The sequence below is a fragment of the Pygocentrus nattereri genome, chromosome 24, assembly GCF_015220715.1.
Source record: "Pygocentrus nattereri isolate fPygNat1 chromosome 24, fPygNat1.pri, whole genome shotgun sequence".
NCBI lineage: Eukaryota > Metazoa > Chordata > Actinopteri > Characiformes > Serrasalmidae > Pygocentrus > Pygocentrus nattereri.
In genome coordinates this window covers 8,650,413-8,676,202 of record NC_051234.1, presented here as the reverse complement: position 1 = coordinate 8,676,202, position 25,790 = coordinate 8,650,413, and the positions used below count along the sequence as shown (strand labels likewise).

The window sequence follows — 25,790 nt, the reverse complement described above, 5'->3', positions numbered from 1 at the left end:
AACTCCAGTGGCCTGCACAGAGCCCATGACTTCAACCTTGAACGTCGACTGTGAGCCAGGCCCTCTCGTCCAACATCAGTGCCGGACCTCATAAATGCTCTTTGGACTGAATGTACACAAATTCCCACAGAAACACAAATCTCATGGAAAGCTTCCAAGAAGAGTAGAAGCTGCTATAGCCACAAAGGGAGGTGAACACATATTTACAACAGTCGTGTGTCCACATATTTTTGTCCATATAATGTATTTTTAGTCATTTAGAGCTTTGATATAGTGGTAAATATAAAAGAATATGGGGGGGAAATGGCACATAATCTCCAGTTCACCATTAGCCTACATTCTAAACCCAAACTACAGGGGGCGCTCTGACCACTTTCCATCCCGATCATGGAGGAGTGACTAGGTGGCATTTACTGCCCTCTTTGTTTGTGTGGTTTGTGCTCCACACTGTGAAACTGCACAGAAACCTAAATGTCAGTGCATTGCTCATGGCAGTTGGGTTCATCGACACTACGGACAGCATGGCCAGCTGACCTGTAACCCCCCCACCCACCCACCCCTCCAATCTCTCTCACACACACACAAATCAGCCAAAAACACACTTGTCCAAGGAGCAAATTTATTGTGAATGCGTGCCTGAGAGATCAATCGCTCTGCCGAGGTCTAAAGTGCTGGCCTTTCACCCATAAACATGGTTCTTTCCTCTAGGGGCCCATCAAAAAGGGTTTTTATGGCCCTCCTTTCTAATCATGAGATATAGCCATAATAAACCATGCAACCTGCTTTCACCTTCCAAATCCTCATACCCTCTGCCGTTTCTCTAGAGCCTGAACAATATATCAGATGGCTGGTAATGTGTGGTTTCACTGTAATCAGCAAAAATGTCACTATTAACACCGCAAAAATTAGCGACAGTCCTGGATAGCAGGATCGCTAGGAGTAAAACTAGTGATCTTTTGATGGAAGAGTGAAACCTTACTCAGCGTGCACACTGCCAGTAATAAAATCACTCAGCGTCGCTTGGGCAGCCTTGGTAGGCATTTCGAAGTGAGAGCAGGCAGACCGGAAGTTCGACAGGATTGTGTGGGCATGCAAACTATGGTTTGGAGCCGGTATAACCCAATCAGCTGAATCAGATCAAATGTGCTTAAGTCTGCAGTGTTTTGGCCCACAAGGACTAGAGCCTGATGCATATGCGCTAGACTGTTACCAGTTAGCAACCAAAGCTAAATGGTTAACCATACACTCCCACTTTATTGCTTGTTATAATAAGGCATCATGTATGACATATAACACCTTATAAATGCAAGTGTAATGCATTATGAATACAAGATTTACAGGAAGCGTATGCAACATTTATACTATTTAAGACTATAAGAGTTTCTGCTGTTTATTTTAGTTCAAGTAGTGTGACAACTGATAACAGACAATTATGTATGTTCAACTATTTTGGTATAAAATTAAAATACAAATATAATAATATATCATCCAATTTTATCGGATGCTGAAATTTGAATTTAAATCCACTAAAATCAGTATCAGCTTTTCTAGGCTCGCTGTGTTACTTATTTCTAAAGAATATACAACTATTTTTCTGTCTGAGTTTTCTGTCTTCCTCTGGACTCTCCAATAAAAACAGTAACTAAAACAAAACCAAGCCACCTCCAGCTGGCTTTACAGTATATTTAGCAGGTGGTCGAGAAAAGCAAAAGCTACAGTGCGAGCAAGCAGCTGTCCGTTGAAGCCAAGTGGCCAATTAGCGCTCTGGAGGAAAAAAGAAAGAAAAAAAAAGTGAAAGAGGCTCTAAAAGAGCTGCAAGCCGGACAACCGAGGGCAGTCTGGACATCCTCAACCTCAACATTTAACAGCAGTGTCGATGTGCAGCTCGCTAACTATAGTGGCTAATAAAAGCACACTCTTAAACGTTCTCATGAGATATAAAGAGACGAGGGAGTCTTTGTTCACGTAATTACACAGAAAGAAAACTAGAAGAAAGAGAGAAGAGGCTTCTGCACATGCTTTCTACTGCTACAAGGCCACAAGGCTGTAAACACGTTTGGCAGGTTCATGTTAATATTGCCGCAATGCTAAAAACAGGCAGCTAACCAGTGATGAGCCCATTTCACTGGAGCTTAAAATACAGCTTCCATGTCGTTTGGAGGTCCATCAGATGAACTGTGCATTTCTGTTTTTCAGTAATGTCGATGGAATGTATTTTGGAATGTATTTTGAAATGTATATGATTTATGAAATGGGAAACTTGTTTTTCGTCTTTGTAGGTAAGCAAGCAAGTCAACATTAATGAGTGTTTTTATTATATTTAAACACTATTGTCTGATAAGTCCACCAGAACAAAAAGTCACCTTAGGATTCATAGATTGAGAAAAGTGGTACAGCGCAGTGAAGGTCTAATTTGATGTGTGGAAAATGGGTCGTGAAACAGATGTTTATGATTGGTAAAATGGAGTGATTGCATTTGGGCAAGCCAAAGGCCACAGTGTGAAGGAAGTAGCTGAATCTGCAGGTGTATTAAGGCGTACAGTTACATGAGTCGACCAGCAGTGGCAAAAATCACAGTCTACAAGAACATCTTGTCAGAATTGTGGTCGAAAGACAAAACTGAGGGACAGGGACCGTCAGGGTGTTTCATGGCTTATGAATAAAAATTGCTTAGGAGCAGTTTGGTAGCACTGCGATAAAAAGAGCTTCAACTGTACAGGTGGAACTGGATATGACTAACTGGATAGTCAAAAAACAGACAATCAAATAGCAATAATATAATAACTAGCTGAACAAAAAGGCCTGCGCAACTTTTACTCTTGTTTTTCCACTAGAAACAATGAAGCACTGACCAGCGGTGACCCCTGTATGCCCTAGCTGTGAATGAAAAGTCTATTTGAACTTGTGGCTACTCTTTATTCAAATGCAGGCTGTTGGCTCTATTCACTATAGTCAGGACTGACTGTAAGAAGTGTGTCTGTTGTGATGTTCAACAAGAAGATTATACACTGGCCCTGGCCTTCGTGAACGTTCTCCTTTTTCTGCGAAACCTAAAACCACAACCCCAGAGTCCAGCAGACTGTTTGACAGATTATGTCGGCGCACTGTGAGGAATATATTTTCTAAAAATAAAAACAGTTTAAGCTCTGGTGGCACAAGAGATAAAAAAAAGAACACAAAAACAACAACAGCAAAAAAACAAAACATCTCTAGCAAACGTACATGCAGAAGCCCTTGACTCGCCCTGCTCTTAAAGCCTTTATAATCCCTCAGCTGTAGATTACAGAGCTGCATAAATGGATTCTGCCATGTCGTATTGTGAACGGCAGGATTCCTTGATTGCACTGGCAGCTCGGAGAGGATCTAAACGCAGGGACCTTACCCATGAGACTCCATACACAAAACAGAGGTAGAGATAAGACAGACAGGATTTGGAATTTACAGTTAACCCTTAGAAGTTGAACATATTGCTGTGGGGCAGCAGAGAGCAGCACCTGCTGTGATTCTAGGGGCCTTGAATTCTGCATTTCTTCTTAAAGTCTCCTTTATAGTGTCTTCATATAACATGATCTTCATACGTTTTCATATCAGAATGCTCCGTTATCTTCATCACTACTTTCCAAAGCTGCTGCAGCAGCTTCAGCAGCTGTAAACTCTCTGCACGCCATTTCACATGAGTCTCCGATGTGAACTGAACGAAGAATGAAGGGACCAGATTGACTGGTCCGTTTCACACAGAATGTAGATGGACACGTGAATCCACCAGTTCCACACAGTGAGAAGCAGATGATGTGTATCTCTGCCCCTCTTCCTAGGTTCATAACTCCAGATGTGAGGCTTGTAAGATCTCGTGATAAATTAATAAATTAAGTGATTAAATAAATAATATCTCCGTAAACATCTGTATCTGATTACATTCCCTATCGGAACGTTTAAGTACGTTCTGCACGTGTATCACATAATAGTGAAAGTTTATCATGTTCAACATGGTGGAGCAGAAACTGGTCTGCAGAGGAGATGAAGTTTATGCTATGATCTTTAAAAGGCAGCGGTGGGACGGACGTCCAGCTTATGTGTCTCAGACACGATGTTTTCCTCTCGGCCTTCCTTAATAATGACATGTGAAGGACGTTTTCCTGAGTCTGACATCATTTTAAAGTAAGTAAAAATACAAGCACTGCTCACTGCTGCTCGTCTCACTCTGACTAGACTCTCATGATGCTGGTTATGGTAACATCTGCACTAAGTGGATCTCTATGTATGTGCATAGTCTTGGATCGGATTACTTGTAGTGCAAATGTAAATTCGAGATTTTCCATCAGATTGTTGAGTAGAGTGAGATAAACACCTCAGTCTGAATCTGTAATCAGAATGTATTCAATCAAATTTATTCAAAGTTTGAATAAAAAAATTAAAGATATAGTGCAATGTAGCTTAAAAATGCTCATCAGAACTATCTGAGAACTGCTTGGGCCTTAATATTCTAATGAGCACACATGGCTGACATCCCTCAGTCCAACAATAAACAGCATGAGTGATGAGAAATGGGCTTTACAGGTGGCCTGGTGTAGACAGTGCTGTGTCCCCTCACTGAAAACACTATTCAGCTACTATGTGGCAGCATCTTAACCCTTTAAAATCTCAGGCTTAATACAGGCTAAGGCTTATTATTGAGAAACTACAGGGATTTCAATGCAAACTTGTTGAGCTACTCTTAGGTTCTAAAGCATTTTGGGCCCACTGGTGACTCGTGGCTCTTGACACTTTAATGCATTCAGGGATTGCAGACATGACCGGTTGAACAAGGGAACAGACAGATCGATGGGCAAACAGACAGAGGAAAGGATGGAGGAACAAGTACATGGAACACTACCTTAACTCCTTGGCAGCTTGAGTCAGTGACTCATACTTTTAAGGCTCAAGATGCACTGCCTGATCAGAACCACCTTCCCTCGTTGAAGATGGGATGGTGGTGAAGAAAAATAGTCAACCTCGTAAAACCTCAAAGTTGCAAAGTTTGATACTGTCACTCTGTACATTTTCTGGAAGCTAACGTATGCTAGCTCTAAAAATACAGCGGGTTTCCCTCGCAGCCCCACCTACCAAACCTGAAGATCACTGCAATGCCCCTCCCATTTTGGAGCACAAAGATGAGCTAAGAATGAAATTAGCTGAAAATAGTGGGGTGCAGTTAGTCTTTAAAGCTGTGTGCACTGTGTGCACACATCAGCCTTATGATTGGTGAGGATATGGCTTACATAGTGCGACCCAAGAACAGGATCGCTCAGTTTATCAAAGAGAACTTTGGCAATATAAATGGCCATTAACTGGCATTTGTTGCGTGTTGTGTGCATGGAAGAGTAAGATTACACTTTTCAGAAAGAAAGCAGGGATTTGCTCCCCTGTTTTGATTAATGACTTGTTTTTATTTGCTCAAAATTCAAAAAACCCGTTGGCTGATGCGCTCTTCTCGCATGCATAATGACTGTGCTGGTTGTCGTACAGTAATTGACGCATTTCTAACAAAATGATCCGTTATGGTTACACGTAAAGTAATTTTGCAAAACACTCACTTAATGCCACACAATAGCTGCTCTGTCTGTGTTGTGCAGCTGTAAATACGCTGCGGGCCCTGATGCTGCCAGCCCGAAGGGAGCGATTGTTTTCTTTTCTACAATTTGTTCGCAGTCAGTGTATGTGGCCTGCAGCCAGTCAGGGACAGAACTGCTGTAATATTCTCCTGACGGCTTTCTGCCTGCACACCGCTGTGCCTGATTTACGCCTGCCTTGTATCCACGGCTGCTGCGGGAAGCCCGTTTCTCAGCGCGTCCTTATCGGAGGCTGCACAAACACATGAGGCGCAACGACAGCTCTGATAAATCTCCAGCTTTCAGGACAGAGACGCACACACACATACACAGGCTTGTTTTTGTCAATATTAGGACACGGGAGCAAACATATATACATGTGTTATACATATGCAAGCATCTCTATTCATTACATCCCATATGTACTATATATACGGTACTGTGTACAATTCAGAGACCACCCTTAATTTATTTACCAATTCAAAATATAAGTCATTTTCAGGAGATATTTCTGAGGAGATTAGATACAAGATAATCCACTTGAAAAAACCTATTAGACATCAAAACTGGCCCATCAGATGAACAGCACATAAAGCTTCCATTTTTGAGAGAGAGGAGAAAATCAAGCTGCTTCAGATCTGAAAACATCCACATGGGTTTCTGTCCATCCTTTCACTGTGAGAAGACGACTCAGCGCTATGGGTCTGAAATGATGGACACACCAAACAAAGAAGCTGTACAATGGACTGACCACCCCAGAGTCCAGACCTCAATATCACTGAATGCGTTTATTTATTACTTCAGAAAATGATCAACCAGCTTCTAAGACTGACCTTTGGATGCGTGTCTGCAGATTTACTTGAGAAACCGAAAGTGAGCGCTGAAATTTTAAATGTAGTGTATTGAAATTGTCCTGTATTGTAAATATTGTTGTTGAGACAAATAATTTTCGTAATTTCTTTACTTTATGTAGACATTTCATGATGAATGGACCGACAGAAATGCATTAACGTCCACTGTAAGTTAAGAATGTTTTTGTCTTTGGCTGTAAGTTGATATTTTGGAGGTATGACAGTGACACTTCATATGTGAGACAGATGTGTGTCAGTGTGAACAGCAAAAACACACGGAACCTGACATTTTCAGTTCCAATTTGAGACGTTTTCATATGTGGTACTGAAATCTGATACATATCCAATAAGTCTGAACAGTCTGAACAGCCAGATTGGAACTCTTGTGACTTTTACGGCAGTCCACATTCTTCAAAATTTCTCGCTGCTGAAATTCCGAGAACATTTAGGCTGATGTTTTTGTACTAAACATTAGAAGAGTCTCTTCCAAAATCCTTCACGTTCGAAGAGATTTTGAAAGAAATGTCTGAAGTCAGCGTTAAAGAACAGTCTGAAAGCAAAGTTTAAAGAATCAAAGGACGTGTACCCAGGAAGTGACAGAGCCCTTTTTAGTGCCCAAACACATTCTGGGTGATGAGCCCAGCTGTCAGTCCGTGAAGCTTCATGATGGCTCCTGTGATGCTGGTGAAGCTGATCCCCCAGGAGCGACTGCCATTTGTTGGCAGTTGTGATTGTTTACCTCTGGATGAGCCGCTTGAAGAAGCATGACGCTCTGTTCTTTTTTGCATGTGGGTCGGTTTAGGAGCTGATCTGTTCAGACTGATGTTGCATGTAGATCACATTTAAAAGATGTAGTGAACAGCCAAATTGGATCTGATGAGAAAGACTATTTGGACCACTTTTACCTGTTTGTGAATGTAGCCTAACACTATACCCCACATATTATGTGTACAGTTGAATGCAAGTTTGAAAGTTTGGATTTTAAGTTTATGTCTTTTTCCAATATTTTAAACTTAATAAACAGAAAATTGGCAAAATATGTGTGTTCTCAGTAGAGGATATAAGCATGTCATTTAACCACGGGGTCTTCAGACTTGCACACATGTAAGTACCTATAAATGCCTCTGGGTTTTGCTACAATGTTTTACCCTGAATGTATATGAAAACAAGCGCACAATACACACAGAAACCTGCATTGTAACGCATGTGACAGCATCCCCAGGCTGACAGATCACAGCTGAGCTCTAAGCTTTACTGATCCATCCATCAGAGAACGCAGACAACGCTCTCAATCTGGAGAGAGACGGCGACACACTCTCCAGACTACAAATCCACCTTCACACACACACACACACACACACACACACACACACACACACACACACACACACAGTTCCTCACTAAGTGGACATCTTTGACACATTCTCTCCTAACAGCCCCACAGAGGACAGAGCCTGATCAGTCATCAGCCACAGAACACTTCAATATCATACAAACACTTTTGCAGTCCAGAAGAGGGGGATAATCTCAGAACATCATGAATAGCGAAGGGCATATGCATCCACACACCTAAAATATCCACTCAAGAGCACCATTGTGGTCAGAAACTGTTCATTAATGAAGGGCTAGAGGATGGTCAACACAAACTGTGCTTCAAATAGTGTCTGGTGAACAATAGTCTTGCAGTCAGAAACTGACCAATAGTGAGAGGGGCAGATAATAAATGTGGATAGTTTACATTCAAACTGCTACAACTGGCTCAACAATAAATGGTACCAATAGCTAAAAAAAACCTGGCTCAATTATAAATGGAATAACTGGCTTAAAGGTAAATGGTAGAAATGCCTAATTGTAAATGGTACAACTGGCTTAATGGTAAATGGTACAAATGGCTCAATGGTAAATGGTACAAAGGACTCAATGGTAAACGGTACAAATGACTCAATTGTAAATGGTACAAATGGCCCAATTGTAAATGGTACAAATGGCTTAATGGTAAATGTTACAAATGGCCCAATTGTGAATGGTACATCTGGCATAATGGTAAATGGTACAAATGTCTCAATTGTTCAATGGTACGAATGGCTCAACGATAAATGGTACCAATGGCTAAAAAAACCCTGGGTCAATTCTAAATGGAAACTGGCTTAAAGGTAAATGTTACAAATGGCCCAATTGTAAATGGTACACCTGGCTTAATGGTAAATGGTACAAATGTCTCAATTGTACAATGGTACAACTGGCTTGATTGTAAATTGTACAAATGGCTCAATGGTAACACGACTTAATGTTAAATGGTACACATGGCTCAGTGATTAAAACTGGATCAATGGTAAATGGTACAACATGGCTCAAGAGTAGATGTAGATAAATAGTGCAGTAACAGATGATATACAGTCTGTATTTGTACACAAACAAAGCATGCATGGTTTCTGTTAAAATGGCCAGTATCAGCACAAGCTAAGGTGTCTGAATGGCTAATTAAAATCCCACTGGTCAATAAAAATATTCATCCAAAGTACATTTTAGGTCAAAGTACATTTTGTTGCCAAACAGCTACAATTACTTTCCATGAATTTTACCCATTTGTCCAGCAAAATAATCTCAATTTGACACAATGTCCAGCACTGACATTTCCTAGTGGCAACTCTGATGAATAAAAGAGAGGTTTCACACCTGTTTCTGGATCTTCTTTATTCCCCTGAGAAAAGTCAAGCACCACTGAAGCTCCTGATGCTGAATGCTTATAAATCAGAAAGGCAGAAAGGCAGAGGCTGCTTTCTCCACAGAACATCTGGGTAGCCATATGTGATAACTCCATCTACCTACAATTGTGCATCAGTATGCATTATCCAGCCCCTCTCCAAAAGAGAGAGAAAGAAAGAGCTGAACGCAGCTCCTCTGTGTGACAGCACAATAAGTCATGCCATTGAGTAACGGTCACTGACCACCTGATGCACAGGGCACAATTTCTGTATCCTTACCAACACAGCACAGTCCGCTTTGGTTCAGGTTATCACACTGTGTAAAGACTCTATATTCAAATGTTTCACACCACTCGCCATTTTAGATTAGATTAGATTAAGTGACCCTTATTAGTCCCACAATGGGGAAATTTCACCTCTACAGTTAACCCATCTGGGCAGTGAAACACAACATACACACTAGTGAAGACACAGTTGAGCAGTGAGCACACTTGCCCAGTGGGCAGCCCTATCCGCAGCACCTGGGGAGAAATTGGGGGTTAGGGGCCTTGCTCAAAAGCACCTCACGTACTGTCAGCTCAAAGGATTGAACCTGCAACCTTCTTCTGTTTGATTCTCTAACCTCCAGCCTCGGTTTTTTTTTTGTGTCAGCTTCCAGGACTGAGTGAATTTTAATGATTTAAATGGTGTTTTGTTTTTATTCCTTTGAGAGCCAGTGGTTCAGCAACTGGCACAATCATGTAATAGTACAGTAAGTGATATGATGGCAAATAGTAATACTGGCTCAGTGGTAAATCACCTGGGTCAGTGGTAAATACCACAAATGGCTCAATGTTAAATGGCACAAATGGCTCAATGGTAAATGGTAGAACTGGCCCAGTGGTAAATACCACAAATGGCTCAATGCTAAATGACACAAATGGCTCAATGGTAAATGGTAGAACTGGCCTAGTGGTGAATGGTACAAATGGCTTAATTGGTAATTGAAACAAATGGATCAATGGTAAAGCAGCTGGCTCAATGTTAAAACAAATTATTTTAATGGTAAATGATACATTTGGCTCAATGGTAAAGCAAGTGGTTCAACAGCAAATAGTACAAATGGCTCAATGGTAAATGGTAAAAATGGCTCAATAAATAGTACAACTGGCCTAGTGGTAAAATAACCGGCTCAGTGGTGAATGGTGCAAATGGCTCAGTTGGTGAATGGTAAAATTGTTGAATGGTACAAATGGTCCATTTGGCTCAATGGTAAAGCATGTGGCCCAGCGGCAAATGGTATAAGTGGCTGTATATGGTACAACCAGCTCAATGATACAAGACCTAATTCCATGTTAAATTGTACAACTGGCTAAACTGTAAATGATACAACTGGGTCAGTGATAAAGCAACTGTGTCAGCAGCAAACTGTCCAATTAGTTCAACAGCAAATGTTACAAATGATTCAACAGTAAATGGAATACCTGGCTCAATAATACAGCAGTTGACTCCATGGTAAAACAAACAACTCAATGGTAAATGGTATAGCTGGCACAACAGTAAACAACTGACTCAGTACTCAGTTCTGTTAAGCAAGCTTGAAGTTGGTCCCTGGGGACCCAACCATCAACTATTTTTCATCTCAACACACTTGATCCAACTCATTAAAAATGACAGATGAATAAATAATTATGAATAAATATTTGAGCCGAATCTACCTTGAAATACTTCAAATGTACATTCAGTGGTTTCCATTACCAATATATTCTGCATGTTTTTGTGTTTTTTACCCTCATAAAGCACACCTGACTCAACTTTGCTGGGTTAGGTGTCCCCTATTACAGAAAAAGCAAAAATCTACAGAGTTGTCTCTTGGACTGAGGCTTGAAACCACTGCCCCTATGAGGTTACAGTGCAATAGGTCACTCAGTCCCCACACAATGCAAAGAGCTGAATCATCTATTGGCAGTAGAACTCCAGACATTCGTCTTCCTCTCTGACTTCCTCAGACCTCAGATCAATACCCATTAGGTGGACTCAAGAGGCCATGCATCGACAGATTACTTGGCCATTAGTTTTGCACCAGTATGAATTTTATCCCCTTTACCCGAACTATATCTCTATGCAAGGCACGCTAGCCACTCTCCACTGCTCATGCTGAAGTGGGCGGAACAGTGGGAGACTTATCCGATAGCTGCTATGGATGTGTGGGTGTTGTGAAGGTTAAAGTGAAGGGACATATGTTGGTGCACTTGCCTGTATATGTGAATTTCTGTGATATATACTGGATGTAAGTGTGGGTGCTGGGATGTGTGTGCGCTTTCAAGCAATCGCTGAGGCTCCAGTGTTAAAATGCAATAGAGGAAAGTGCTGATTCAGATGGAGCAGCAGAGATAACAGACAGGGCCTGATCTTACCTCTTCTCCAGTCAGGTAGTACGCAGATAGCAGGCCGCCGACGTATCTGATATTCACCTCAAACAGAGACGCTTCTCCATTCTGCAGGAAAAACAATATAAAAACCCTGTTAAAGGGGCCACTTTCTACACTCTTTCAGTGCTTTTACGCACCAAAAAATGATTTTAATTGAGCATTGAACGGGATGTTATTGCGCCTTATAACTGATGTATGTAAATGGCCTCTGTTCTGATTGGCTGCTCTGTATTACATGGTAACACTTTCTATGAATGTCTCGCTTGTAAGCATCTATAAACACATTAATAACATGTAATAATGCATACATAAGGCATCATAAACATGGCTATAAATATTTATAAAAATGCATTACATGTTATAGTCATGCTTATTTTGCATTATGAATTAACATAATGCACTATAAGTACTTTCCATAACAAATTATAAGAGCTCATAAGTTGTATTTGTCTGCTCTAAGTACAGTGAAGCATACTGCACTAAAGCCTCCTCCAGTGTTACGAGTGTTCAAGTATTTGCTGAAGAATTTACTGAAACACTAAAACACACACAATAAAGCACATTACAGGCTTCAAGTGTCAGAGTTGAAACTAGTGCTGCCATCAGTGTTTTACCCAATGTGGGAAAGTCAATGTACACCACTGTTAATGTGCACCACCGTTAGCCTGGCACTAACTTAACACCGCATATCCAATAGAACGCTAGCAGAAATTTGCTTTATTGTATTGTAGTGTAGTGTTACAGAGTGAAGGGTTCTAGCGCTTGACGCTAGAACCAGTGAGGGAACATATTACAATGACAGCACTCTACTATTTTCTCTCTCTCTCTCCAGGCCTTCACTCCACAGTGACTTTATGCTCAAATAAAATACTGGAAATCTCAGGGCATAAATAAACGTTGACTTTGTCTTGTTGCTCTCTAAGCTGGGACTGACTTCTTTGGCACTGAAAGTATAACATGTTATTAACACTACTTATTATGCATTATATTAACAAATCATAATGTATAATATACATGGCTATAAAGCGTAATTCAGTGTAGTTCATTTTTATGTTTAGAATGCCTTATTACATGTTATAAATGTCTTTATAGATGCTTAAAACGTGACAGTGAAATAGAAAGTGTTACTATGACATCTTGTCCAAAAGGCAGTTCAGGCTGAAATATAAGAAACAAACTATTAAACATCATTTAGGACAAAATGGTTATTGGTGAGAAAATGGTTCTATAAAGAAACATGAACACTCAAAACACCCTATGCATGATTAAAGGGTTCTTTGCATCATGAAAGCGTTACATATGGATGGCGAATGCGTTACATAGGGTTTTATATAGTACCAAAAAGGGTTCTCTTATCATTACGATGTAAAGCTTGTAATAACAGAAAAAGGTTCTATTTAGAACCATCTACAGCACATTCTCCATCAATCTGAAGATCGAATTCATGACGCGAAGAACCCCTTCATCATGCAAAGTGTTCAGTGAGTGTTCATGGTTCTATATAGGACCATTTTCTTTACTACAGAACCCTTGAAGAACTATTCATTCTTTTCTTCTGATCTTTCTCGAGAACAATTCAAGAAAAAAGATATTGCTGAAGGAGGCCCAGTGTTAGTCTGTGATTGTGCTGCCAGCAGGTCTGTCAACTATGATGTCACATGATGTGATGCTCACAGTTTGGTGTCATGTGCAAGTTCACATGGCTTTAATAAGCCTAATTTACACAAAACATTTACTGTTATTTTGCACAACGCAAAGTAGGTGGATGTGGGTGGGCATGGCATGGTTGAAATCAAACTGAATAAAATCAAATCACATTTTTGTGACATCACATTTACACAGGTGCAATGTAGTAAAAATCTTAGGTGTATAGCCCCCTTGTCGTAAAAAATGTTCAAAAATACTTAAAAAGCATATTAAATATATATATTAGACTCTAAATATACACATTATGTGTATATTAATTAATGTGCACCAGTACTGCACCATTACACCAACATACAGTTTTTATAACAGTAATATAGGTTATGATATGTACAGACTATCATATGTTAAGACCAATACTCATTCTGATACATACAGTAATGTCCCTAAAGAATCTTATGGGCTTTTTCAGCAGTTAATAGTCGCTGATAGTGATAGCGCTGTTGGTTCTGCAAATCCTACATGAACGGCAAAGTTGTTCTTCTCCAAATGATGTTTATGAAGCGTAGTCACGGCCTTTGGCTCCCCAAGGGAAGACGACTGTACGAAGAGCGATTTCTCTCAGCAGAGTTAAAGCAGCTCCTCCTGCAGGCTGGAGTCGTGAAGCTGGTCAGAAGCGGCAGGAGATCAGTGGGTTAGTGAGCTCCATTAGATAATATCTCCCAGCTGTCCGCTCCAGAGGCGCTGCTGGTCAGAACACCATCGATCCGCACAGGAAAACTAATAATGAGGAAGTACTGCGGCTTCACACTTTATTATTCTCAGTCAAGAGTAAACAGCTTAGCGAGGGGGGAAACATTTGTCCCTGCACGTTTTTCGCCGAAGACGATTCGATCACTAAAATAATCATTGATGTAAGAAAATATCATATAAAATATTTCTCACTGCGGCATGCGCCCGTCACCCGGGCCCCAGTGACGACTGCGAGAGCCGGTATTATCGGTAGTATCGTGTGACTGGGGGAGTCCTAACTAGTGGGTGGAATTGATTAATTGACTAAAATGGGGAGAAACCTGGGGGTTAAATAAATTAAATAAATAAATGAAAGAACGAAAGGAAACAAGCTGGTGAGCTTGCTCTAATTCCGAACAGTTGAGAGCTCATTATCTCCATAATGAAGGCTTGTTCTACTGGGTAGTTTGCTTGTAGTTCATGATGCAAGTGATTCATCTGCGTGATTAATTAGGCCAAAGCTCATGCAGGTCGTTTCAGGACACATTGACATTAACCACAGATTTACCTACAAAAATAATGCGCAAAAAATCAGGACCAATAAGGCTTTTAATGTGAATGTAGCCCAAATCATTTTCCCACATTTTCCACTCCATTAACTCTGCTACAGGCTGTCTGCACGAACAACACTCCACATCATGAGTTCAATCCCTGGTGATGCACATTTGGCCTCGCTCTCTCTGGGTGGGTATGGTGGCCTCCCCTTTCTGCCCCCATCCCTCAGCGTGATGCTGGTCTGCACAGGTGTCTGTTAGCTGATGTATCAGATCTGGCGGTTGGCACTTTCCTCCGAGCGTGTTTGGCTGTCCAACGACATTGCATTAGCAGTGGTCTGGAAAGACGCGGTGTTGCTTCACAGGTCTGCTACTTCACCCTCCTAGCATTGGTAATATCGCACGACTGGGGGAGTCCTAACTAGCGAGTGGAACTGGAAATGACTAAATTGGGGAGAAAACTAGGGGGAAATTAAGGACAAACTGATATAATTCCAGCTTTGGACTGATAATATTAATAAAATTTTCCCATTCATCACTGAAAATGTGCATTCTAATATGCTCATTGTTCAATCTTAATATTCTCTTATAAAAGACTGCTGGCCGAGCGCTCTTATCGGACTATCTTCATCAGACGCCTCTAATCTTATCTTAACTCATTAGATGGGAGTCAAATCCTCTGCCGGGCCCATTTTTTAAAGCCCCGGCCTGGCTTGTGAGCAAAGAGTGTGATATACAGTTGAGAGCAGATTTAAGACGAGATGAGTTAATTGCCTCGAGAGTCCCCGAGGAGACGCAATATGTCACCGTAATTGCCATCACTCCAGTTTGCCAAGGGTTGAGACGAGATGGTGCTTATTGACTCCCAGCCACTTGGAGGAGGAAGTGAGCATCCCGGGAGCAGATGATAAGGGAATTATATCACGGGGCTGCGGAGGGGGCCCCGCTCCATCATCCATCACACTGTCTCTGTTTGGGCGAGAGCACGTTTGTCTTTTTTCGCAGGATGTTCGTATTGAGATGGAGGACAAAAGCCTGCATGCTGTACATGGATAACAACTCCAGAGCTTAAAGCTGAAAAAGGCACATATTCTGCATTTCTTTCTTTCTTTTTATTTTTGCTCCTTCAAATCCACACAATGTCTGTGCGGGTTTATGCAGCAAAACAGTCATAATGTATTTATACATAATCATTTTCCAGCCTCTCTTCATCCCTTACAACTAAAAAGGCTATTTCTGTTGCTGTGCCTTTAAGACTGATCTATGTAAATCAGCCCTGTTCTGATAGGCTGCCCTGTTTTGTGCCACATTCAATCAAGCTGTCCAGGCTGGAATGTAAACTGTTAAAATCAGACTGAAATCAACCGAGACATGAGAAAAAACAAACTTCGGAAGCTGCAAATGATCCACTTCCTTCCCAATACGTTCACATTACCACGGTGAAGTGACAAAAGTCAGATTTTTTGCCCTAATGTGACTCAGATCTGATGTTTCCAGAGCAAACAGGACACACATCTGATCTAGCCTTTCAGATGGTCAGCCTAAAATTGATTTTTTGGCATATCCAGATTGCTGGATAACAAAAAGACACATGAAATCTTATTTTTTGCAAATCGGATCCAAACCACATATGGAGGTGGTTTGAAATGCAATTCCAATCAGATTTTTACAAATGCGCCTCAGTCTGGACGCTCTGGCTGCTCAGATTGGATTTCATAGTGTCTTTTGCAACATGACCATGATGATGGGACTGGAAGAGCGCCATAGATTAATACTAGAGAATTTTCAAAAGTTTGGAGAGAGATATGATGCACCTCCATCTCCCCTGCCTCCGTGTTTGAAATCCACATCACCAGCATAGCTACATAGTTACTGACGCCTATGTCATTACCACGGCAAGCCATGGAAACAGGCTGGTGAGCTTGTTCTAATTCTAAAGAGCTGAGATCGCATTATCTCTGTGAAGAAGGCTTGTTCTGTTGGGTAGTTTGCTTGTAGTTCATGACGCAAGTGATTCATCTACGTGATTAATTAGGCCAAAGCTCATGCAGGTCGTTTCAGGACTCATTCACATTAACCACAGATTTACCTACATGAATGTGAACCACACAAGTTAATAAGCTTAGATCTGTGCAGAAATCAGGACCAATAAGGCTTTTAATGTGAATGTAGCCCAAATAATTTTCCCACACTTTCCACTTCATTAACTCTGCTACAGACTGTCTGCAGGAACAACACTCCACATCGCTTCAGTGGGAATGGGAGGAGCTAAACTGCTCCAGACTGAATGCACAAGGTTAAACTGCTGCAGGCTGAATGGGAAGGATTAAACTGGGGTATGGGAATGTGTTTCAACTTTATCAAAATTCCAGCATAATACAGTCCTTGAGATGTGAACAGAGCGATTCAGAGTGGTTTGGTGTAAAATGGTTCAGATGTCTTTACAATGGTGGTGATAGGAAGCAGGGGGTCGCCATGACTACAACACAAATATAGATATTTAATTACAATAGAAAACCACCAGTCAACCTACACGAGTCTTCAGAGCTTTATACGGAATGTTGATGATGGTAAAATAGTGATATATTCAGAAAATTTTTTTCTTTGGGGACTATATTGTTTCACAATGACCTAGGTGTATCCCTCCACCTTGAGGATCTCTACAAAGGTAATATAAAGGAAGAATAGATTAGTCAGAACGCTCTAATCGAAATAAACACAGTTTAAGTAAACGTGTGCATGTATACAGACTGCGCTTGTGTGCTTACATGCAAGCTTTCATGTCTGTGCATGTGAGCAATGCTGTGTTTTTCTCCTGTTTTTGCTCCTCTCATTTCTCCAGCGGTGCTCTAATTAGAACACAACGCAGGGCTGTCAGCCCAAATGCAAGCAGCTCCGTCATATTCCTGCACAGCAAGCAGCACACAGACACAATAAGCAGGTAGAAAAAAACCTTAGCATCCTTCCACAGCAAACATATGCATGGCATAACACACACAATACAGAATAATAACAGCACAATAATACAGCAAAGCAGAACATTACTTCAACATATAAACACCTATATATACAGATACAGGACTGTGCACAAGACACCACCCCTTGATTATTTACTTTCCAGTCAAAGAGGCCATTTCATGCAAGATTTTCACTTTTTAACTTCAGCAAAAAAGGAGAAAACATTTTTATTAGAAAAATACACTGAATATATTTTAGTGCAGGTATGTCCAACTGGGGACCTCCTGGGCCAAAGTTCTGTGAATTTACTCTCATCTAACGCTCTGAATTCGGTTCATAAAAGCCTTGCTAATGAGCTGACGAGTTGAAACAAGTGTGATTAATAAGGCAGTGAGATGAAGTCTGCAGTGTTTCAGTGTTTTGGCCCACGAGGACTGGAGCCTGACACATCTGGTTTAGTGTGTTCACTCGTCACCTTTATTCCAGCTTCCATTCTTTTCAGGAGACTCACTTTCAGTTTCTCAAAGAATCTGCAGACCCTCCTCCAAAGTTCAGTCATAGAAGTTGGTTGATCATTTTCAAATGGGGTGGTCAGACTAAGATTAATTAAGATTAATTGACCCTTATTACTCCCACAATTGGGAAATTTCACCACTGCAATCTAACCCGTCCATGCAGTGTAACACCACACCTGGGGAGCAGTTCGGGGTTAGGTGTCTTGCTCAAGGGCACCTTAGTCACGTATTGTCAGCTCAAGGGATTGAACCAGTGACCTTCCGGCTGCAAGCCTCGTTCACTAGCCTCCAGCCCCCATGAAGTCCGTTGTTCTGAGAACACCAGCAGCTTTTTTGTTTGATAGGCACATCAAATGTTTATTATTAGTAGTAGTAGTAATAATAATAGTAGTATTATCAGTAGTATCATTGTTATTATCCAGGTTTCAACCAATCAGTAACACTGTATGTGGAGCTCCTGAAGTTTTGATTGGGTGTATTTGACACGTCAAACTTTTTTGACCAATCCAGTAAGTTTGTGGGTGGGGCATTGAGACAGAGGCATTCCTTTCACTCTAGGTCACGTTAGACATGCGAACAATTCACATTTAAGCTTTTTAACAAGTTAAACAAGTTAAAATGATGATTCCAATAATCTACAATTTGCTAGATACTGGATCAATTATCTCCTGGGCCAATAATCAGTTGACACCTAATCAATACTCAGCTTGGGTGGCTGTTTTTTTGGTATTTGGAAAACATACTATTTCTGTCTCTATGAAATCATACAATAAATGTACACATGCTGTCAGAGCAAAACTTTGTATCTCCAAAACGGTAACTTTACAGGAGAGGCAAAAAACCTTCTTGACTTTGAATGGAAGTTAATGGAACCAGATTTTTTTCTAAGGAATTCTGGGCAGTTTCTCCTGTCCCATTCCTCATGAAATCTTTTAACAGAATGTAGAGGCCAGCAGGCTGTTTCAAATTCTGTAAAAAAGTACAAAATGACAAAAATGGGGATAGAAGGCAGCAGCATGAACACTAACTTTTGGTTCCTCAGCACTATAGCATAACTTGAGTTTACACCTTTCAACAATGTGATGTGAGTTTGGTTCACACTTAACACTCCTTCCATCCCTGTCTGTATTTACTCTCGATGGCATGCAGGTTTATTTTTATAGGAGTTCGGAGCTGTGCTTTAGATAAGGCTGAGAAAGCCAAGCATGTGATAGCAGCTAATGTGTTCTCTGTCAATGCTAATGACCCCAAATTAGCATTTTAATTGTGTTACCTTGTACTCTTGTGACAACACTCATACAAGAATGAAGTGTGGATGCAAACTGCTGTTAAGAGGGAGGGAATAAAAGAACAACAGGGCAGGGTAATGAATAAAACTGCTAAGGCTAAAAATACTACAAGCTGTTAGCTTGTGGCCGTTCGGCTTCACAGGCGCGCTGTGGTGCTGTTTTGTGGCTTGTCTGTTGGTAATCGTTCAATAATACATGGCACAGATGTCGATAATGTGATGCCCAGTTTGGTTTGGAAAAGAAGCCTGCTGCTGGCATCTGTGCTGTGTGCTCATGAGTTAAAGAGATTACTAACAAGGGTAGCGGACACACCATAGGTCCGCTAGAGTGTTCAGAGCGAAGCTTGGCTCATGGCCTTACTACTCCACTTGTGCTTTCAAGTGTTTAACAAACACATCTTAAAAGGAATACCACACTCCAAAAATGCTAATGTGGCTAACATTAGCACAATTAGCATTTTTCAGAGGGAAGAATTCTTTTCACTGTGAAGAAAGAGCGTCAATAATAGCTCAGGCATGACTGTGTTAGAGGTGTATTTAAAGGAATATTTCACAAAAATTCTAACGATGCTAACAATTTTCTACATTTTTAGTATTTTGGTGGGAAAAGACTCATTTAACTCCCACGTTCAATCTTCACTGTACACCAGCTAGTGCTGAGACACTTCAAGGAAAACAACTGTTGAGAAAAGCTCTATCATTGTATTAAGTGTAGCATTACAAGACTACTTGATAAAAATGTTAATATGGTTAACAGTTTCAGATAATATTAACATTTTCCCCATATGCAGTCATAGATAACACTGACTAGCCAAGTGTTGTGAGACTTTCAGAAAAAGCTACTTCAGAACTTCCTCACAGTGTCAGACTCACCAGTAGACAATGCTAATGTGGCTAACATTAGCACTGTTAGCATTGTTTCCGAGGGAATAATTCTTTTCACTTTGAAGAAAGAGCATAAGTAAAAGCTTCGTCGTGGCTTCTACACGGTGTTAGAGATGTATTTAAAAGAATATTTCACAAAAATACTAATGATGCTAACCAATGTTAGCGTTTTTCTGGGACTAATTTAACTCCATTTTATCTCCACTTGCACCGATAACACTGGCTAGTGCTGAGATACTTTAAGGAAAGTTCTATCATTGTGTGAGATATAGCATTAAAGACAAATGGACCAGTTCACATATTATAAGCATATATCCCTTATAGAGTCATAGCTAACAGTGGCTAGCCAAGTTTTTTGACACTTTTAGAAAAAAAAAAGCTTCCCTGATAGCATATATTGGTCTCCTGGCTTGATAAGGTTGGCACCCCACTGACTGTTTGCCACTGATGGTCCACCATCGGACCACCCGGATTTCCGTCATTCATACCAGTTTTAACTAGCTTTTAACCTCCCCAAACAGATGATTTTGCACACTTTTATTCTTGAAAATAATCAGACAAATATAACAAACAAATGAGAAATTCTTGACTAGGATTAGGCCTAATATAAAATGATGTTATAGAAAGTGTTGCTGATACTGAACAAATCTACAACGTATGCCTAAAGAAAGGAAGGAAGAAAAAAATCAGTAAATTGGACTGTGAGTGTAAAATGGGTGATAAGTGGAATTTTGTCTAATCCTCTGCTTAACCACTGGTGGGCCACCCAGAAAATGCTGAGCACAACGCCGGTGGACCACCAGATTTGCCATCGGTGGGCCGACAGTGGTCCACTATCCTCTTGCTATCAGGGTTCTTTAACACTTTAAAGAAAGTGTCAATAGACGCTCCATCATGACTTCTACACTGAGGTAGAGATGTATTTAAAGGAATATTTCACAAAAATCATAACTATGCTAACCATTTTCTGCACTTTTTAGCATTTTTTTGTGGAAAAAGATTCATTTAACTCCCATATTCAATTTCCACTGGAACTGATAACACCAGCTAGTGCTGAGATACTTGAAGTAAACAATGTTGAGGGAAGTTCTATCATCCTGTTAGATGTAGCATTACAAAATTACTTGACAAAAATGCTAATATGGCTAACAGTTTGCATTTTTCCCCATATGCAGTCATAGCTAACACTGGCTAGCCAAATGTTGTGACACTTTCAGCAAAAAATGTAGAAAAAGCTCCTTCAGGACTTCCTCACTGTGTTGTAATGTAGCTAACATTAGCATTGTTAGCACTTTTCATTTATGACTTCTACACTAGCTAGGTGTTGTGACACTTCTAGAAAAAAATGGTGATGAAGCACCTTCAGGAATTCCTTGTGTCAGACTCATCTGTAAAGGATGCTAATGTGGCTAATAATTTCATCCTTTTTGAAGGGAAGGATTCCTTTAAACACAACTTGACTTGCTTGACAAGTGTTGAGAAAGCTTCTTTCAGGACTTCCATGTTAAGTTAGATGCATATACTTAAAGGAATACTTGACAAACAAATGCTAATGAGGCTAACAAATGCTAATGTCATACATTATTAGCATTTCTGAGGAAAAGGATTCCTTTAGCTTCAACAGAAAATGTAAAAACGACAAGAAGTGTTCTTTTATGAAAGTCATACGTTTCAGAATAAAATCACAAACTTTCCAGAATAAAATAACTAAATATTTCGAGAATAAAGTTGTAGAATGATGACATTTAAGTGGGATACCACCAGCAAAAGTTGCAGCATTATGGCCAAAGGTTTTGCAGAAGGATGGTAGCAACTCCCTGGTGATAAATGATGGGCGTTGAGGAGTTATACTATCACATCTATTTCACCCATAAAGAAATACTCAGTCTCCGTTTCTCCTGGTACATCAGCAGCAGCCTGTTATTAGCATAAGAAACATCTAAAAACACTGTGCAAGATTTCATTTATTTAGAATAAAGAACCAGACAGACTCTGGAGGAAACTGTCTATTTTGCTGAAGGAGAACTGAGGCAGTTCTTGTCTACATGGCTATCGGTTGTTACATCTCTGTGCCATACGAAGAGGGCATGAAGTTTCACAGGACACGATGAGAATCATAATCAAAATGATCGATCCTGACGGAGCGGAACTCCAGCATGCTCGATGTATTCATCGTTGCCAATGCAGCAACCAAGGCCTCAACGCATTACGACAGCCCCGCTACAAGTAGCCCACTTTATCCTCTAAAGATTGTGAGTTTATTCTTGTATGATGATTTTATTCTCAAATTATTACGATTTGATTTTAAAAATTACGCCTTTATTCGCAAAATATTGCAACTTTACAAAATATGATTCTTCTCAAATTATATATAACTTTATTCTTGGTCATTATTTTTATTTTTTACAGCAGCTCAAAAACACTGACCTACCCATTAGTAAGCAAAAGCATTAGAATTGAATCCTAATGTATTAAATGGTCTTCTTTCAGCAGGGCAGACACATCTTTAAAGGAATATGCTCACAAACTTGCTAATGTGGCTAACAATTTTATAGATTATTAGTATTTTTGAAGGCAAGGATTACTTTAACTGCCATGTTACAATCATGTACTGATCAGTCCATAGTTTTCAGGCAATCTCCTTCAGCACTCTGGCAATAGTTAAAGAAAAAAATGCTTAATTTGTTTCATTTATTCTACCTTTGTCTCCTTTATGTGCTTATTATTTCTCAAATTTACTGTACATGTAAAGCACTTTCAGTCAAAACTGTGTGCAAAAGGTGCTACAGACCTTTCCTTGTCTACGTGGCTAACAATAGCATGCAGTTTCCGCTAACACTGACTGGCCAAGTGTTAAGAAACCTTGAGAAAAGCCCTTTCTGGGCTCGAATTATTCGAAGCAGTCTAAAGGGCAATATGGCACTCTAACTCAACCTGAAACAAAAACCCCAGCATGATTGAATATTGCTGAAAAGAATTACACAAATCGAGCTAAACCTCAGTCATTACCCCTGATTGATTATGAAAAGGCCCACTGAGAGCTGATACTGGGCTCACGCCTCATCCAAGCGCTCCTTTAACGCCCCCAGCCACCCATAACACACAAAGCGAGCTGCTTTTAATGCACCATAATAGCTAGTATGATTAGCAGCCAAACTGAGAGAGCTACGTTGTTTCATCAGGGTTTTAATTAGCATGGAGGCTCCACGTTTGGCCTATTTGTTAGCAGTGGCTGTTAGAAAAAGTACACAGAGATGGAGTCACCTTCAGAGTCTGCTGCATTTTCCATGCTAGATGCCGCAGAACCATTTTCAAGGGCTTTGGGTTCATATTCATATTACAGTGTTCAGTGTAAACATGGTTAGGAGACTAAAAGGTTGGCTAGCTTCAATATAAAGGCTGACTGAGCCATACAGCGACTGGCTGGGAAGCTCAAGGGCAGTTTGTCCATTGACAAGTAATAATGTTGAGTATAAAACTAGCCGAGAACATTCTCGGCCATCACCTCACTTGCTTCATGCTAGAAGTGATAGCACATTGCTTAGTGCAGTCGAACATACCGTATATCAAAATCTGAGAGAAACGCTCTTTTTTGAAAAGGTATCATTTGGATAAACATGCTGACATTTATGTTTAAAAGCTACTGCTAAACTCAGCATGAAGGATTTAGTCTTTTTTTTCCCCAGCAGTCTACGTGGTGTTATTTTCAAGAAGTACACAATGGTTCCCACAGCATGGGCTCTGAAACATCCCTGGTTGGTTTAAAACATCACTGGAGATGGAGGTTTTGGTTGAGGTCAGTAAAAGCAAAGGATACTCACAGCTCAACCAGGTCTAGGCCTACAATATCAAACAACGTTTCAGGATTTACCTCAGCACAGAAAATGGTGCTAGGGCTAATTAGCATCACAACACAATCATTATAAACCATATACTTAAAAAAAAAACTCAGAACAGTTAATGAAAAAACTTAAAGTTAGCTTGACAAAGACTTTACTATGAAATCCTCAGTGGTTGCTAAGGTGTTGCTAAGGTAACCCAGTTGGTTTGTTAAGGTGATGCTGGGCCATTGCTATGTTATTCAAGGTGGTTGCTAAGGTGTTGTTAAGGTGATGCTAGGCCTCTACTATGTTATTCTGTTTGATAAGGTGGTGCTAAGCTGTTGCTAAGTTATCTCAGATCGTTTGCTAAGGTAATGCTAGGCCTTTGCTATGTTATTCTAGGTGGTTGCTAAGCTGTTGCTATCTTATTCCAGTTGGTGTGGTAAGGTGATGCTAGGCTTTTGCTATGTTATTCTAGGTGGTTGCTAAGGTGTTGCTAAGCTGTTGCTATGATATCCCAGTTGGTTTGCTAAGGTGATGCTAGGCCTTTGCTATGTTATTCTTGGGGGTAGCTAAGGTATTGCTAAGTTGTTGCTATGGCAACCCAGTTGATTTGCTAAGGTGATATGCAAGGCCTTTGCTATGGTATTCTAGGTGGTAGCTAAGGTGTTGCTAAGCTGTTGCTATGGTATCCCAGTTAGTTTGCTAAGGTGATGCTAGGCCATTGCTATGTTATTCTAGGTGGTAGCTAAGGTTTTGCTAAGCTGTTGCTATGGTAACCAGTTGGTTTGCTAAGGTGATGCTAGGTCTTTGCAATGGTATTCGAGGTGGTAGCTAAGGTGTTGCTAAGGTATTGTTAAGCTGTTGCTATGGTATCCCATTTGGTTTGCTAAAGTGATCCAAACTTTGCTGTTATTCCAGGTGGTTGCTAAGGTGTCGCTAAGCTATTGCTATGGAATTGCAAGCATTTGTTAAGTTGTTAAGCCATTGCTATTGTGTCCCAAGTAGTTACTAAAGTGTTATTAGGCCATTGCTATGGTATCCCAGGTAGTTGCTAAGGTGTTGTGCTGTTGCTATAGTATCTGCTACATTAAGCACTGTTAGAAGTTACAACAGTTAAAAAAGTTGAAGTAATAAAATATTAACTGCGAGCAATGTAGAATTAATCGATTGGAAAACAAGAAAAGAATAAGATGATGTCATAATGGCTACGCAATCTGCTACCTGTTACCATAAAATTCACAGTTACTCTACATGGGTTGTTGTTGTGTAAAGGACTATATTTTCTTTCTAAAGGGCTATATTTTATAATTTTATTTTACTGACATGTTATTTTGTAAAGTTTATTGTGATGTCATCACAAATTGCATATATTATATATTACATATATATAAAAGCACTGTTTACAAGCTGACGTATTCATGCTCTACCCACACATGTGCTCTTTCATAACTACTGTTTCTAAGTTGGACAAGCTTTATAGAACATGGCAAACTGATGAGAACCTGTAGCTCACTGTAGCATTTAGAGTCATAAAATAACAGAGCTCCCAGTTTAAAAAGCTAGCTGAGCTGTTGTAGCTAATCGAAACGACACTCTTTGGACAAGGGTTTCATATAGTACCAAGAAAAGTTCCATGACCCTTCTTTATACTATACAGAACCCTTGTTTAAATGTTTCTTAAAGAACCATACTGAGTGCTATAGGTTTTCCATCATATTCCATGGTTCGTGGCATTTAACCATGCTAATACTATAAACAGTTCTTGGTTCTAGTTTAACCAAGAATGCCAAGAACCATTTATGCTTTCTTCATGATTCTGTATATAATAATTGCCT

The 25,790-nt window shown here is 40.2% G+C and overlaps 1 protein-coding gene across 2 annotated transcripts in view; it reads right to left on the bottom strand.

Moving 5' to 3' along the window:
* Nucleotides 1-25,790, bottom strand: part of LOC108426368 (mannosyl-oligosaccharide 1,2-alpha-mannosidase IA) — a 323,337-nt gene that overhangs the window by 80,265 nt on the left and 217,282 nt on the right. For both annotated transcript variants that reach the window (XM_017695791.2, XM_017695792.2), the window contains exon 4: nucleotides 11,541-11,621. In XM_017695791.2, coding sequence (XP_017551280.1) covers nucleotides 11,541-11,621 — 81 coding nt within the window. The remainder of the gene's footprint in view (nucleotides 1-11,540; nucleotides 11,622-25,790) is intronic.